Here is a 16,353-nt window from a genome sequence, read left to right on the forward strand (position 1 = left end):
TGTCTTCGTTTCCTTGAAGGACATTTCAAATGATTTTCCTTTATTCCAACCTCTTGGCAATGAACATCCATGCCAGCAGTAATGGCAGTTCTGAATTCACTCCTGCAGGTTATCAGCAAAAACAAACCAAACCCAAAAAGTGAATAAAGAAAATAAGTGCAACCTAGTTTATAACATAGACCATTTGAGCAATTTTATTGTGCAATAAAATGGGTACCTTCAGCCCCTTCAAAATAGCTTTTTGTCAAAATTATAACTGCTTTGTTTTATTGAATTGCTGAAATGTAATGGTTTAATGGGTGGAGGCATGAAGGAAAGGCTGTAAAAAATGTGAATAATGCTACAGCAGGGCTGTGTGGAATCTGGAACCCGCCTCCTTGTACAACTCTTGTTAAACACAGCATGATATGTATCTGTCATCGATTTAATATGTCTTAATTCAAATATAGCTCCCTAATCAATTTCTTTTTATGGGAGCCTTAAAAAGAAAGAAAAGAAAGAAAGAAATTACTTTCTTAGAAAATAACAGAGATTTGGGTGGGTGACTAGAAAGGGAATATTTACAAAGTGAGTTGAATGAATATTCAAATTCATGACCAAACTCAGACCCTAAAAAGATAATTGACTCAGGTAAATCGACTTGAGATGCTAATTCTTAAAAGAAAGAGCTGGGGAGCAAAATTTCAATCACCACCAATAAGGCGCCAATAAACCGCCTGCCAATTAAACCTGAGAATAGGCCTAGCTACTTGGTCATCAGGAAGGCTCACAGTGGATTTCCGGAATTGCCTTGCTTTATAAAAGGGCTTTTTATTTTGTAGACGCCCTTTTTGTTATTGTGATGACCTGCCTGACCCCAGGTGCGCTGTTTCTTTTTCCAGCTGTTTGGGAGCCAACCCGAAATGCCCGACTTTCTAAGGACACGATAACTGTCTTAGACACTTCCTAAAAAAACAACAATTTCCAGAGCGTTGATGTGAATAATGTACTGGTTTCTAAAGCAGGGAGTGATAGATGTATTCATGCAAATTCCGTCCTTTTCTGTGGAACTAGCCTATTCTGATGGTGGAACTGGTCTTTAGGACCACTTTCCCAAACCCGTGCCCCTAATCTGCACTTTGTGCTGTAGAGGCCCTTGTATGAAGGCAGAGCAAACCTTGGAAATACCGGTGCTGGAGGCAACAAGAGCTTTGGGGCCCGTGGATTTACAGACCTCACGTTTGCTCTAGGAACCCCAACATCTTTTCAGCTCCCCAAACAAAGACGCGGGGAGCTGGAAGGCACAGACAATCCCCAGCTGGCTAGAACCCGATAGCCACGCTGCTGCTTAGCTTCCTAAAGGCTACAGAACTTGGTGCTCGGGGATTCTGAGAGGCTGGCTTCCCGCTGTCGGGAGGGAGGGCTGGTCTCCCAGTTCCAGGTGCCGTCCGTGCCTCACTTAACACAGTCAAGTTTCCTACGATGGGTGTGGGCAATTAATAAACTCTAAGGGAATTGAATTGGACATTTCCTGGCTTTTGAGCCTTTGTTTGATTGTTTCTCCAAGAGGGCGGGCGGAGGGGGGACATTTGGGGGACGGGGGTGGACAAGAAAGGAACTGGGGAGACCCACCGAGATGCCTTTTTTATTACCCTTGCAATTGCTTTACAACTCGCCAGTCCCGCGTGGTTTCTGAGAATCGGCCTCCTTTGCGGAAGGGCTAAGTGCCGGTTGGATTTGTAAAGTCTATAAGGCCCTTCAGGTTAAGCCAGAGACGGGTTCAAGGGCGAACGGGGCATACTTGGAGGACAGTAGAAACTGGGCGGGCGTGCCCAGGGGTGCTTAACCCACGCAGGGTGGAAATTGCTGTGAGACACTAGGATGGTAGTGATAGTCCACCAAGATTTTTCTACAAGCTGGAGCCAGGAAGGCAAACGGACCAGCAAATCTTCGTTTTAGCGGAGCTCTGTCTGTCCAGGCAGGAAGAGATGACGACTGTGGGTTCCAGGGATTTTACCACATCACATCCAAGACAGCAAGGTCTGGATGGAGTCAGCAAAGTCTAAAGTCAACTCTTCTGGACACGCTCGCCCCATCCTTTTCCCACAGGGGCCAGATTCTTCACTCTGGCGTCCTCCCGGCTCGAGGTTAATCTGGCACGGGGGCTACGATTGGGCTCAGAGACCTTGGTGCTCAAAATCATCCAGTGGCAACTCGCAGACCTCTGAGCATTTCTCTGAGGATTTCCTCTTTCCCACTCCTCCTAGACTCAGAAACATCAGGGTCTACGGACTCGTGTGGTGCAAGGGGTAGCTAAAAATGTACTTTATGCTAAGGTTTATGATCCCTGTCACACATTGAATGGTATGATAAGGCTGGGGAGACGAAAGTTCCTGAGACCAAAATGCTGGGTTGGGGGTGGAGTGGTGTGTGTGTGTGTGTGTGTGTGTGTGTGTGTGTGTGACTTGTTCAAATCCTTTAGAAAGTAAAGAACTGGCCCAATCTTATATCCACTTGATGTTTGCATTGAAAAGCTGTTGGGGGCGGGGGGGGGGAAGATAGCTTACTTTTACAGCACCAAAGATAAGTTGTGTAAAATATGCCTGTGATCAAATATTCCCATTTGGTTCAAAATTATTTTTACAGTTAAAGGTAGAGGTTGTTTGAGAAAACCTTTGACCTTCATTTGACCATTCTGATTGGGAATTTCTTGAGAAACACATCGATATATCTCAAAATATACTCAGACGGTTCAAGTAAGAGTCACAAAATGTTTTACATGGCCAAAGTACACAATAGACTAATTTTTTTTGGTCTGAAATGAACTTTTCTTCATCTCTCATGCTTGACTCTCTTAGAAGTCAGATAACGGTGAGAGTAGAAGCTTCAATGCAGTTATTTATTTCAAAATTTGGATGTTGTTCCCCCACAAAACAGCATCCCCTTCAGTATCTACACTTCATATTTAGAGAAGCTGTTGAGATAAATCAAATAGTGACACATTGATGCTTTTACTTGTGTAAGCAATATGGTTGACATATGGCATTATTATTTATGAATGACAGCATAAATTGTATTACAAAGTCTACTGCAATAATGCTGCACTTTATTGGAAAGCTGCTCCTTTGTAGACGGTATTCAATCCCTAGGTTTGCCCACAAGCCCAAAGGTAACAATCTTTGAACTAATTAAATACATTCCTGTTCCCATAAGCTAGAGCCTCCTGGATTTTGGGGGAAGGGGGCGTGTTGATTCTTTTTATTGTTGTTTTGGCTGTTTTTTTTTTTTGTTTTGTTTTGTTTTGTTTTTTAACATTGAAAACATTCCTATCAAAAAAAGAGGAGACGAGGCAAGGAAAATTAGTTTTCTTTTTCCAAAATCACAATTCTGTCACCCAGTATGGGAGGGTGGGGGTGGGCTGGGTTCTTCCAGCTTCTTCTCCCCCTTTCTGACAAGTACAAAAGTATTTTCATCCCTGTTAATAAACTACTGGTGGGCACATATTTTATATTGAGGTTTTTTTTTTTTTAATTAGCTCAACCACAGAGTTTAATTATAAAGAGAAAAGATACAAAGCCATGGGAGAGCTTTATCTTATGAGATCTTCTCATAGCCTCCTTCCTAATGTTATTTAACAGTTACAGCTTTGGCTAGGATTTTCACAACTTCCTCTCCTCTTACATTATACCTTTCTAAAGTCATGACAAAAGGCTTTTGTTCTATGTGGGTTTTATAGAGGGGGCTTCCTAGAGTATACATGTGGTCTTTCATGTATCAGGGGTCACCCAACTCAGTAATAGCTGAAATCAAAAGTAACCCCCAACTTAATATCCTGTTGATTATCTTGTTGGATTTTTGCCTCTGATATAGATGGTGGTGGTGCTAGAACTCTTGTAGAAAAGGAAATTATTATTATGTTAATTATTATTTTGGCCTAAGCTACAATGTATTACATACTCATCTTCACAGCTTCTCTCCCCCATTTTTACACCTTTCTTTAAGGGAAAAAAATTGGAGTGTTACTGGGGCCAAGAGTCACAATAATATATTCAGTGGATAGCCAAGTTGTTTGTATTTGGTGTCTCCTTTCCCACAATGTATACCTTTGTGTGTGAGAACACAGTGGGTGAAGTGCAATGCATTTATTCTTCTGTATGTATGTGCACATCATGCTATAAGAGATCACACACAGTAGACACCATTCAAAAGGATTTGCCCATGATTGCTGGGATGTTTGTGGGATTTGCTTTGCCTCATCCCTTATTTTTCTTTTTGTAAACACACCACGAATTTTTTGATCAAGCCTTGGTTCTCTTCACTCTATGGGAAATGTACCCTTGCCAGGAGCCCTGTGGCGGATATCCTTCTCAGCCACAATCTGAGGTTTTGCCCAGTGCAGGTTTTGCCCTGTTTGAAAAGAACAATTTGGGGAAACTTAACAAAGAAAGAACGGGCTTCCAAGCGTTGACAGTTACCGGTTTGGGGAGTTTGACCGAGCAGCCTTTCTAGAAACCTGTTGAAAAAAATGAATTTGCTCAGTGTCTGCCTGCCTTCACTCCTTCCTTCTGTCTTTCCTTTCTTCCTTCCTTCCTTCCGCTAAGGAACCTGAGTCTACTTTTGAGGCAATAGTCCTGAAAGCCTTTGCGCGTTCTCGCAAGCGCGCGCGCGCGCACACACACACACACACACACACACGCACGCACGCGCACGCGCGCGCGCGCACACACACACACACACTTGTTCTTGCCCTCGCTTTTTCCTCTCCTTCCTTCAAAAAAAAAAAAAACTGTCAAGAAGGAAAAGGTTTTTTTTTTTTTTTTTTTTTTTTTTTTTTTTTTTTTTTTTTGTTTGCAGAGAAATAAAACACTTCTGAAAGAGGGGACCGAGACATGACTTTGAACTTGGTTCAGCTCCTCTGTTTCCTGCAGTGAAAGGAGAACTGGAGCTGGGAAAGAATAGCCAGGAGGGCCCAGCCGGCGAGCTCTCCGGCGGGAATTAAGGCATCTGCCCTAACGCTCGGCCCTCGAATCCAGCGCCCAGCCGCGCCATCCTGAATTGCGGGCGCAGCAAAGAAGAAATCAAAGCGAAAGGAGAGAATAGGTCAAAAAGGAGAGGAAAGGAAGAGTGGGGAGGGGGGGTGAGGAAGTGGTAGAAGAGGAAAACCTGCAAGTATGAGGGCTTGAAAGAAGGAAATAAGGTCTTTGGGTGAGCAAGGCTGTTATTCTCACAACCAATCTTAGGTTAAAAAAATTGGGAGTGGTAGTATTTTTAGAGCAAACCAATACATCCACTTTTTAGTATAAATTGCTAAATAAGGTAAGCAAATGTGAAAGACTGAATTAGGCAGGCTTTTTAAAATAAATGGATTGAAGCCTTTCTGCTTAGATATTTTCCATCTCTCCCCCCCTCCCCTCCCCCTGCAGTCTAGCAGGCCAGTTTAGCTTCTGCCCTTTGAGGTAGGGGAATGGGAGGAAAGAGCACCATTTCCTCCCTCCAGCTTCTAGAGCATGATTTCAGACAAGATGCCTTTTTCTTGTGGCCATTTCTCCCGTCCCCCTTATCAAGGAATGGGGAACAGGGAGGAAACAGAGGGAGCCTTGGTAGAAAGGTTGGCTCCAACAGTTGAGCCAGACCCACCTAAGGTTTGAGAGGTTGTTGGATCAGGCAGGAGCTCATATTCATTGCAGCAAATCTCAACAAGAGTCTTCTTCCAGCGTTTTTGGTGATTTCATTTCAATATAAATTTCGAAGTATGTTGTTATTCTCTTGTGCGAATTTTATCTCAGTTTCCAAGATTTATGAATAAAAGCAGTTCTCAGGCCTGCGAAAGGTGAAGGAAGACGATGGCCACAGGCTGAACCTTTACACTTCCCCAGACCCTAGGCCCGCAATTCCCTTTCCCATCACCTCTTACCAATCTGAGGGCCGTGGGACAGCGATATTCTTAGTGGGAAGCCAGCCTGGGTTCGAGGGCGGCGCTTGTCAAGCTTTGCGGTGACTTCACCAAAGAGTGACACTTACCGTAAGCCCCACAGTTTATTTTTCTGAGGCCCTGATTCTGATACGGCAACAGCCAAATTAAGGCCTAAACCTTGCTTGATTCTGGACATTCCACTTTTAGAACCAATGTGGCTGTGGACCGGGTCAGGAGGTATCCACCCGGAGGGAGACACTGTCTTTATATGACGTCTAAACTGCCCCTCAGGGGCTGCTGCCTAGGGTTTACTCCTGTAATCTGAGCTGAACGTGAGCGGCCAGGGCGGGGGTGGGGGGAGGTGAGGGTGAGGGGAGGGTGGGGGCGGGGGTGAGCTAAGTGCGCCCAGGGGCAGGTGGGGACCACCGCCTGGGATGGGGGCGGTGTGTAGACCAATGTCCAGGGAGTGGAAAGAAGGGATAAGTTTGACTATCTGTGTCCACCATCCTTCATCCACGCTTTAACGCCTCAAAGAAAATTGGTCAAGGTGAGAATGGAGAAAGTAGAGTGCCTGTCCAGACGGGGAAAGACCTGTCCTTGTCAGGAAAAGTCTCTTCGCTCCCTCAGGGTCTCGGGCTTGGTGACTCTATAGCTAAGGGTGCTTTGGACTAGAGTTCCCGGGTTTTTCGGTGTGCTTTGGTAGTGGATGCAATCTCTGGGGAGTTGGTGGCCTCTGACAAAGTATACGGGAGCAGGATCGGGCGGAAGGGGCCAAGACCCATAGACCTGGCACCGTGTTAGGCTCGCAGCTGAACTCCTGCATTAGCCGGCTGGTGACAGGAGCCACAGAGCCAGAAGCGCGAACGAAACCCTGCATGCTGGCAGGCCTAGTCTATGGGTGCGTTGGGCCGCTGCTGCAGCTGCACAGACCTAGCGGGGCTCAGGGAAGGTGGGGCGGGCTGGGCGAAGGATTGACGAGGCCTTGATGGCCAATAGCGGTTTCTGGAGGGCGGGATGGGCGGGAGTCCCCGTTAAAGGGGCGGTGTGACCAGGAGGCCGAGCCTTGGATAAGGAGGGAGGGATACCCGGGCGGGAGACCCGGCGGGTACGCGGGGGAGGGGAAAGGAAAAGGAGGGGACAAAAAATAAATAAATAAAAAAATAAAAGGCTGCTGCTGCGGCCTCAGCGCCCACCGAAATAAACAGAGGCGGTGGCGAAGGTTGCCCACTGCAGCCGCGAGAGAGGAAGAACTCGTGTTGGCCTCCTAGCGTTTGCTTGTGCCGAGGACTTCGCTCTGTCCTCGCTGAAGCGAGCACTCATTCCCGGACTAGCGCCCAGAACAGATCGGCTGGAGGAAGGGAGAGAACCAGAGAACACTTTTTTTATTGTTGTTATTGTTTTTCAGACTAGCCTCACCCTGCTCCCCTCCCCCTCCTCTCCTTCTCCCCTCCCACAGTCCCCCCCCTCCCCTGCTCCTCCCCTCCCTCCTCCTCCAGCCCAACTTAAAGAAAGAGGGGACGACGCGCCCGTTTCCTTCTCTAGGGGAATTCGTGACCGCTGCAAGTTTACTACTCCGGGCGTCGCCAATGCCAAGCTCGGAGGGCCAAGAGGGCTAAACCCCGCAGCAGCCGCAAAGCCGAACAATACCCGCAGCGCTCTGGGCGGCGTGAGCAAGGCCTCGGGGGAGGGAGCGGCCACCCGAGAGCGCAGTGGACTGGACGCCTAGCCTCCTCCTCCCGGCTGCCCAGCGCCCCTGCGGAGATCAGGTGGAGCGGCGGGTGCGCCAGGCTCTGGGGCTGGCGGAGCTTGTTGCTGTCCGTTCCCTGCCAGCTTGTGTGCGCACAGCCACTGCCCTAGGGCACTGTGGCCCCTCAGCCGCGTTGACTTCTTTCGGCGGATGCCGCTGATCTCAGCCAGGCTCCTGGTCGGCGGGCACTGCAAGGCAGCTAGCGAGTGAGTGAGTGCGTGCGTGCGTGCGCGCGCGGGGGCGCGCAGGGGTGGGGGCCGCGGCGCTGAGCTCGCCCTCCGGCGGCCCCCCTCTCCTCGGCTCCCCACACCTCCCTCCGCTCCCTCCTCCCGCCCGCCCTCCCCTGCCCTGCCCGCCCGCCCCCGCCGCAGCTCCTTTAATACTCTTTGGTTCTCCGCCTGGCTTTGGACTCTTCTCCTCCTCCACCTCCTCCTCCCGCGCCTCCTCCGCCGCCGCCTCCTCTTCCTCTCCGCGCCTTCGCTCGGTGCCCGGCCGCCTAAGGCAGATACAGGCGGCGGCGGCGGCGGGCGCACCAGCCCGGCTCCCGAGACTGCTGTCGCCAGTGTTTCCACCGCCGGTTCACGGAGCCGGGCGTCCAGAGGACGCGCCTCGCCTATCCGAAGAGGAAATCCAGGCGGCGGGGCTCACCGGGGCCGGCGGGGCGGCCGGGCGCGCTGGCCATGCTTCTGGATGCGGGGCCGCAGTTCCCGGCCATCGGGGTGGGCAGCTTCGCGCGCCACCACCACCACTCGGCCGCGGCAGCGGCGGCTGCGGCGGCCGAGATGCAGGACCGCGAGCTGAGCCTGGCGGCGGCTCAGAACGGCTTCGTGGACTCGGCCGCGGCGCACATGGGCGCCTTCAAGCTCAACCCCGGGGCACACGAACTGTCTCCTGGTCAGAGTTCGGCGTTCACGTCGCAAGGTCCGGGTGCTTACCCGGGTTCGGCTGCTGCAGCCGCTGCGGCCGCGGCTCTAGGGCCCCACGCCGCGCACGTTGGCTCCTATTCGGGGCCTCCCTTTAATTCCACCCGGGACTTCCTGTTCCGCAGCCGGGGCTTCGGGGACTCGGCGCCCGGAGGCGGGCAGCACGGGCTCTTCGGACCCGGCGCCGGCGGCCTGCATCACGCGCACTCGGACGCGCAGGGCCACCTTCTCTTCCCTGGCCTCCCGGAGCAGCACGGGCCGCACGCCTCGCAGAACGTGCTCAATGGGCAAATGCGCCTAGGGCTGCCGGGCGAGGTGTTCGGGCGCTCGGAGCAATATCGCCAAGTGGCCAGCCCGCGGACCGACCCCTACTCGGCGGCGCAGCTCCACAACCAGTATGGCCCTATGAATATGAACATGGGGATGAACATGGCAGCGGCCGCAGCCCACCACCACCATCACCACCACCACCCTGGTGCCTTTTTCCGCTATATGCGGCAGCAGTGCATCAAGCAAGAGCTCATCTGCAAGTGGATCGACCCGGAGCAGCTAAGCAATCCCAAGAAAAGCTGCAACAAAACTTTCAGCACCATGCACGAGCTGGTGACCCACGTCTCTGTGGAGCACGTCGGCGGCCCGGAACAGAGCAACCACGTCTGCTTCTGGGAGGAGTGTCCACGCGAGGGCAAACCCTTTAAGGCCAAATACAAACTGGTCAACCACATCCGCGTGCACACTGGCGAGAAGCCCTTCCCCTGTCCTTTCCCGGGCTGTGGCAAGGTCTTCGCACGCTCCGAGAACCTCAAGATCCACAAAAGAACTCACACAGGTAATCGTGGGTCAGCTGTGGGAAGAGGCACCTCGAGGAGAAATAAATGCACAGACTGAGTGTGTGTGTGTGTGTGTGTGTGTGTGTGTGTGTGTGTGTTCGTATGCGTTGGGGAATAACCATCAGCCAGAGACCCGGAATGGGAGAGTGCAGGAGAGCCAGGGCTTGTTTTTGTTGGAGGATGGTAAGAGTATTATTTAGACTGGGATTTTTCCATGTGCGGAAATTGAACTTTTAAATGATCAGCGTAATACCAAATATATGCTTGGAGTGATGCGATTGCCACCCCCCCACCCGCCGTCCTGCTGAATAATTTCCATTCTAAATAGAGCGCACAAAATAAAACAATTCGGCTCTAGCTCGATGTCCCGGAAGCGAGCCTAGCAAGGATTTTGCCAGCTTGTTTGAATGAGCTTTTCTGCCCTGAGTGGATTATCTGTTTTTCAGAGGCTCGTGTTTCCCCATTTTTTTTTTTTTTTTAACACAGGGTCCAAACGTCCTTCTCGGGACTGTTTCCCATTAAATGAATCTGGTGTGAGCCGAAGCTGTAAAGCGGCTCTCATTTAAAAAGTGTTTTTAAAGCCCATCTTGGGGTGGGTCGCAGGGGACTGACGGTGGTTTGTCAGCAGTTTGTGAGATTCTCTAATGGGCACCAGAGGGTTTGGGATTACCAACTTCGACCCTCGCCTGGACTAACCAAGCCCCAGGCAGTACCGCCCCGCAGGGCTATCGTGAGAGGAGACGCAAAAGAACGAGCCTCTCGCCTCAGATTATTCATCTTCGACCAGGTCTCAGCCAAAATCGCAAAAGATGATTTGCTAAAAGAAAGCCAAATGTTTTAGCAACTTCCCTCGTCAATATTTACTCCGAAGTCGGGATGAGCCAGCGGCCTATTGTTCTCTTTTGGGAAGGGAGGGAGGCGAGGTGCGAGACAAGCTTTTAACAAGGTTTAAAATTTGAGAAATTTATTTGCATGAAATGCCCTGTGTCTGAGCGGTTGTCTTTAAAAAACAGTTTAGGTGCTAATGGAATTTAACGTTAACTGGTTCCCTTTCCAAGTGGAACGACGTTTGAGTTCTCACACCTCTAAATGACTCCAAGCATTTGGAATCCTGGCAACAGGATGTAGGAACCGCCAGAAAATTAAACAGGGAAAATTTGAAAGGTTTTCCTGACTCCAACCCCTAACCCATTTGCTGAGAGGTATAATCATTAAAAGACTACCTTATCTCTCATGTTTATTTCCTCCACCCCCATTAAAAAAAAAAAAAGAAGACTGGCGATTATACTAGGATTATGATTAACTCAATTTGCAGAGTTTTTGGATGATAAGTACTGGCTCAGTCAATCTCCATATCCCAGTCTCCAAACGGCTCACAGCATCTCCAAATATGATTGCCTACTGGCTCCAAAGAGGAAACGACAGCAGCCCAGCCGCCTGTGTGATTTTGATAATGCCCCAAATATTTTGTCAAAATAACAGCTTCTCGATAGCTAGACCAACTTGTTAGGGAGCTGGGAATCCAAAAAGCTCTGCAAAAAGGCGAACAGGGCCAGGGGCACCCCGAAATTCGTTAGAAATTTAAGGAGATAGGTGTCAGTGTGAAGGGAAGTTTATTTTCATAATTATGAAATAAACTATAGAACCTGTTAGTTGGCTCTTCTTAGGGGTATCCAACCTGTTTCAGAGACTCAGCTCTCTCCCCTTTGCCCTCTACTCTGTACCCTGGCAGCCTTGGTGAGGACTTTAGGGTCCTTGGGGGGTCCCATAGCAAGCACCCTGTTTGCAATCCACAGGGGAGAAACCTTTCCAGTGTGAGTTCGAGGGCTGTGACCGACGCTTCGCCAACAGCAGCGACAGGAAGAAGCACATGCATGTCCACACCTCAGATAAGCCCTATCTCTGCAAGATGTGTGACAAGTCCTACACGCATCCCAGCTCGTTGCGGAAGCACATGAAGGTACCACTGCAGTAGCCGGGAGGGCTAGGCCGACCTGGAGCATCAGCTAGCTCCCAGAGGGCCTGGGAGGGTCCCCAGAGGCCGAGGGACACTCTTGGGGTGCCCTCGGCTCGGGGACCCGGCCTCACAGCAGCTGCACTCACACCCAGTCCCCTCTGGTCCCCACTCCCGGCTTTTGTCTTCCAGGTCCATGAGTCCTCCCCTCAGGGCTCCGAGTCCTCCCCGGCTGCCAGCTCTGGCTACGAGTCGTCCACACCCCCGGGGTTGGTGTCCCCCAGCGCAGAGCCACAAAGCAGCTCCAACCTGTCCCCAGCAGCGGCGGCAGCAGCAGCAGCGGCTGCAGCAGCAGCGGCCGCTGTGTCCGCAGTGCACCGAGGCGCGGGTTCTGGCAGCAGCGGCTCCGGAGGGGGCTCGGCGGCCGGCAGCGGCGGGGGCGGCGGCGGGGCGGGCGGTGGGGGCGGCGGCAGCTCTGGCGGGGGCAGCGGGACAGCCGGAGGCCATAGTGGCCTTTCCTCCAACTTCAATGAATGGTACGTGTGAGGGGCCAGGCCTTTCTCCCATTCCCTTATCCACCGTCGCCCTCCCAAAACCCATCGAGGGCACCTTAGGATCGTCTTATTAAAATTATGAATCTGATTTTTATGGTGAAAAAAAAAAGATTTTACCAGCAGAAGGATTTTTTAACTTTTTTTTTTTAAAGAAAACAATCTAGGCATGAAAAGCAAAATCTCTCTGTATGTCTGAAACTGAAAACAAAAAAATTTAAGAAAGTAAACCCCACAAAAATATCGAGCCAAACTTTCCTAGCCCACTTTCCTTCCCACATGCTTCCTAGTCTTTTTGACAAACTGTACATAGCGGACGCCTTCCTTTTCCACGGTGATTTTAATGGCTTATTGGTGGATAGAAGTTTGTCCATTTGTAAACTCTGGATTGCGTTCCCTCCCGCCTTTCTCCCATTTCCCTTCCCCAAGTGATGGGCCTTTTCTTTTTCCTTTTAGTTACCCGGTTTCTTTCTTTCTTTTATTTTTTTAAAGTAATGTGGAAGAAAATGGTTTATTTTGTATTGTGGTATTAAATATTGTGTTCCTTTTAAATGAGGCAACTTGATTGTAAACTTCATGCGACTATAGACTGGAAAATATGAGCCGTGCCAAAGTCTCCCTTCTGTTTCTTCAGCATACCAACCCATAGCACACATCACCAACACCACCAACGCTTGTGAATGTATTTTTTCTGTTAGCTGGGTTTACATGTGATGTTTCAGTGCTTTTGCGACGTTCGATTTGTTAGTTCTTGTATGAAAGATTGGGGGGTGGGTGGGTGGGAGTAAACGTTGTGCCGTTAGCTTTTTTCCGAAATAACACCCTTCTGTAAATATCCGTTGCCATATTTATCCATTTGTAATTAAATTATGGTATTAACTTGCTACAGAGGAAACAATATTTATAAAGAATGTTTCTTAACTATAAATATGTACAATTGTGGGCATAAACTGTTTCAGATTTTTTATTTGAAGGTTTAAGTGGTTTGATCATTTCTTGTGATGTTTTGAGAGTAATGCATACAGAAATATAATAAAATGTGTTGAAACTGCATGAACATACTTTTTTTCCCCCAGCAGAGTTATTGAAGAGAATGGGAAGGAGTCAGCTTGAGGCATGACATGACGTGGGTATGGATTGGGGGAGGGGGGGAAGTGCCACCTTGCAATCTTTGGAGGAAGGTCTATTTATGCACAGAGAATGGGCTAAACTGCCCCTTTGGCAGAAAGTCTCAAAATTATTTTCTACATCCTTTTGTTGGGTAGCTGAGGATGAATTAAATTTTTGGAAAGCCCCTGTGAGGAATGGCGGCAGGAACCTTCAGAGTGTCTAATGGCTCCATTATCTAAGGGAATGCCTTTCTTTCTTTCAGCTATTTGGGCTGGCTTTAAGAGCACTAAACATTTCCTTATTCTTTGTTTTCTTTCCCTACCCTGCCCCCTTCCTCTCTCCCTCCCTCTGAAAAGCTGAGGTACAGTTATTTTTAATTGCACGTTTAAAACTGAGCCGAGTACTTTGTTTTTGAACTTGGCCCAGTGATTATAGTTTAAAGGGGCTCGTTTTTTTTTCCTTGATATTTTAAGCTGAGCTTGCTCAATAAACCCTGTTTATCTTAAGCAGCTCTGCAGTGGTGCTCAAGGGAAAGTAATAAATAGGATATGCTTTAATATTTTTTATTTGCCCTCATAGATAGGGATACATCTGCTCTGAAGGAAAGAACACAGCAAAATTATTTTATACAAAGACTAATGTTGCCAGGTGGAAGAGAATAGGAGTACTGAATTTTCTGCAATCTTTGCCACCGTGCTGCCCTGCCCCCACAGGAGTTGGTGTGAGTTTTCAAACCAGATACTGTAAAGAAAGCAAAAATAATTTTAGTAATAAAAGGATAGAGATGGGGGAAAATTATTTTTTAGTTCCTGAGCTATCAAGACTTTCCTCCCACTGGGTGTCCCTGTAGCTCCGATAGGCCCTGGGCATTGGAGGAGCTGCTCCCAGGGGAGGGAGCAGACCTGGTCAGCTTCAGAGGCTCCTACTGTTCGATCGGATGAGTCAGAGCAGCCCAGGGCTGAGTCCTCTGTGGATGGATGGAAGACTGTCCTTTGCTACCTTCTTTTTTGCCCCGGGCTGAGTGAGCCTCAGGGTCAGGCATGACAGCCCGAGGGATGTTTGGGAAGAGGTCAACACTCACCTCCCACAGGCCATGCTACCTGTTCAGAGGCCAACGAACATGCATCCAGCCTGCCTGCTTGTGATACTCTCCGGGTGACAAGTGCCAGGCTCGCCCTCCCCAGCGGCCAGCGAGCTGCCTAAGCGCCAATTTCGGAAGCAATCAACCCTCTATTAAAATCAAATTTATAACCCCTAATAATATTAAGCAAAATTATTAGAATAATTGGCATATGTTACTGAGCCTTGGGAGAATTCATTGAACACACTATAAGCCATGAGAAAAATCGTTTAGGGTTTTTGCCCCTTGCCCCTGGGGGAGCAGGCAAAAGAGTCAGATTAAATATTCATTTGGTGGGCAAGAAGAAAATGGTTCTACTCAAAAGTTTTTAACCTTTTCATTGTGGGGCTGAAAACCATATAGTTTTGAGAAATCACAAATCTTAAAAGAAAAAGAAAAAAGAGGACTCAGAGGGACTACTTCAGCATCAACTTAAGGCCTTGGGGCCTTCTTATTTGCGGGAACATGGGAGCAAAATAGATGCTCTACAGGGTCAAGGTAGTGCAATTACTTTTTAAATCTACTGGGGAGCTCGCTGTAAGTCTATGACGCCGTTGTTAGTTTTCTGCAGAAAAATACAACGTTCAGGGAGTCTGGGCTAGAAAGACCACCCCCGAAAAGTGCTTTCCTACACTACCCTAGAACTGATGGAGGCCCTGGGAAAGGCTTTCCAGGAAAATGGCTTCTAGCCCCTCTAGGCTTTGTCCACTGGAGTCATCAGCCCGTCGGCTTGGTCCAGTTTCTCTGTTTGGCTTTTCTCTTGGCCCTCCGAATTTCCGGAGGCGAATGAGAGAAGAGGAAGATAGTATATGTGCGAAGAGTGCCAAAGATGCCAGAATCGCTGTACTTAAAGGGTGTAGCAGTTTGGCGCCTGAGTCGGAGAGCCCGGCAGAGATGGGGTTGGGAGTGGGGAGTAGGTGAGTGAGTGGAGATGTCCGAGCCCTCCCTCCCCGTCACCCCAACTCAGAATAGGCCTGAAAGCTAACCTGCCCTTGCCTTGACTCCAGAGCCTCATAGCTGAAGCTGGTCCTGGCCTCCCTCAGGGCCCAAGAGCTTCGCTGTGGGTTCCGCTGCGGCGTCAGGAGGACTGGTCGTCTCTGCTTGCCACACCGCTGTCAACTTGAACTTCTGTGAACAGAAGCCTGCTCCCTTCGCGCTCAACTCCATTCACCACCGAATAAGTCCCTCTCACCACGAGATTCGCTTTATCCGGAGGCAGCTGGAGCTCCCTCGGGAGGCCCATCATTATTATTATTAATTATCGTGATCCTCGCTGCATTATTAATGGCCACAAGGATAACGGGCATGGGTATCAGCTTCTCCCAGTTCAGTGATGTCCTCCGAAGTCCCCGGCGGGGAGGAGGTTATTCCCAGCTCAGGGGCCGCGTCAGTTCTGCTTGCGGCAAGGGCGAGGGGAGGCTGTTACAGTCCGGACACTGCGGGACTCCAGTAGAGAAAACGCCACCCTGGTACCCGCACACCATCCCTAACTGCCCGGGGCCCCTTTCCTCTCCCTTCTGCCGGCACCCCACCCCACCCCCTATCCCCTTTGTCTCTTTTCAGACGGATGTTTTCAGTCTCAAGTGGGTTTTTTTTTTTTTTTCTTCCGCACAAAATCCTGAGATCAAGGGTAGATCACAGGCTGGACCGGGGGCTGGGGTTTCTCCAGGCTCTGTGTTATTTGCCACATGGCTGCATTAGACTAGGAAGACTTGGGCCATTCAACTTGATCTTGCCTGGGTTGGTTGGTCTAGGGAAAGTATGTCTCAGTGCTGTTGAGTTCATTGGTAGCATAGGAGGCTAGAGACAGGCAGAGATTTTACCAAGTATGCAATGGACACTCAGATCCTACTATCCCCTAAATCATGTCAGAAATAATTCCAGGGATGTTAGGCCCACTCTCAAAGTTTAGGAAATAAAGGCCTCAGAATAACAAACACTTCACTAAGAATTGGTTGAACTTTCAGATAGGTTTTTAATTTTTAAAAATGTTGAAATAGGAACATGCAAGGAAAGCTCCTCTCAGGATCCAAGCAGGGCTCGATAAATACTTGTGGGTTGATTATAATCTGATGCCCCAGAAATTTGCAGCTCCACATCCATGAGTACCTCAGCAGACAAGTCAAAATGAAAGGTTTCTATTTTTAACCTGCAGCTCAGAACTAAGACCATAGAAATGTCATTCTCCTTCCCTCCACTCTCTCACTTCCCCCTCCCCTCCGGGG

At 49.4% G+C, this 16,353-nt stretch overlaps 1 protein-coding gene and 1 long non-coding RNA gene across 3 annotated transcripts; one reads left to right on the forward strand and one right to left on the reverse strand.

Moving 5' to 3' along the window:
• Window positions 1-3,785: 3,785 nt before the first annotated feature.
• LOC110308850 lies at window positions 3,786-7,837 on the reverse strand. Its single transcript, XR_003834827.1, has 4 exons — window positions 7,541-7,837; window positions 7,087-7,241; window positions 5,617-5,800; window positions 3,786-4,492 (listed from the first exon to the last, which is right to left on the reverse strand). It is a non-coding gene; the product is annotated as an uncharacterized LOC110308850 (long non-coding RNA).
• Window positions 7,838-8,025: 188 nt separating this feature from the next.
• On the forward strand, window positions 8,026-12,950 carry Zic2 (Zic family member 2). Of its 2 annotated transcripts, none has more exons than XM_021182272.2 (3): window positions 8,026-9,392; window positions 11,190-11,353; window positions 11,540-12,950. In XM_021182272.2, the coding sequence occupies exons 1-3, from the start codon at window positions 8,321-8,323 to the stop codon at window positions 11,891-11,893; spliced, it is 1,590 nt and encodes a 529-aa protein (XP_021037931.1). In that variant the 5' UTR covers window positions 8,026-8,320; the 3' UTR covers window positions 11,894-12,950. The 2 variants fall into 2 exon arrangements, with proteins under 2 accessions (XP_021037931.1, XP_029324593.1); XM_029468733.1 differs by having other exon boundaries at window positions 8,036-9,392; window positions 11,503-11,580.
• Window positions 12,951-16,353: the final 3,403 nt, after the last annotated feature.

Source organism: Mus caroli, chromosome 14 (genome assembly GCF_900094665.2).
Source record: "Mus caroli chromosome 14, CAROLI_EIJ_v1.1, whole genome shotgun sequence".
Classification (NCBI taxonomy): Eukaryota; Metazoa; Chordata; class Mammalia; order Rodentia; family Muridae; genus Mus; species Mus caroli.

What these genes read in the sequence shown, in the direction of transcription:
- Zic2 (XM_021182272.2), top strand. Translation starts at nt 8,321, where the DNA reads ATGCTTCTGGATGCGGGGCCGCAGTTCCCGGCCATCGGGGTGGGCAGC. An exon ending in CCACAAAAGAACTCACACAG is followed by an intron (nt 9,393 to 11,189) that starts GTAATCGTGGGT and finishes TGCAATCCACAG; the next exon opens with GGGAGAAACCTTTCCAGTGT. An exon ending in CGTTGCGGAAGCACATGAAG is followed by an intron (nt 11,354 to 11,539) that starts GTACCACTGCAG and finishes TTTGTCTTCCAG; the next exon opens with GTCCATGAGTCCTCCCCTCA.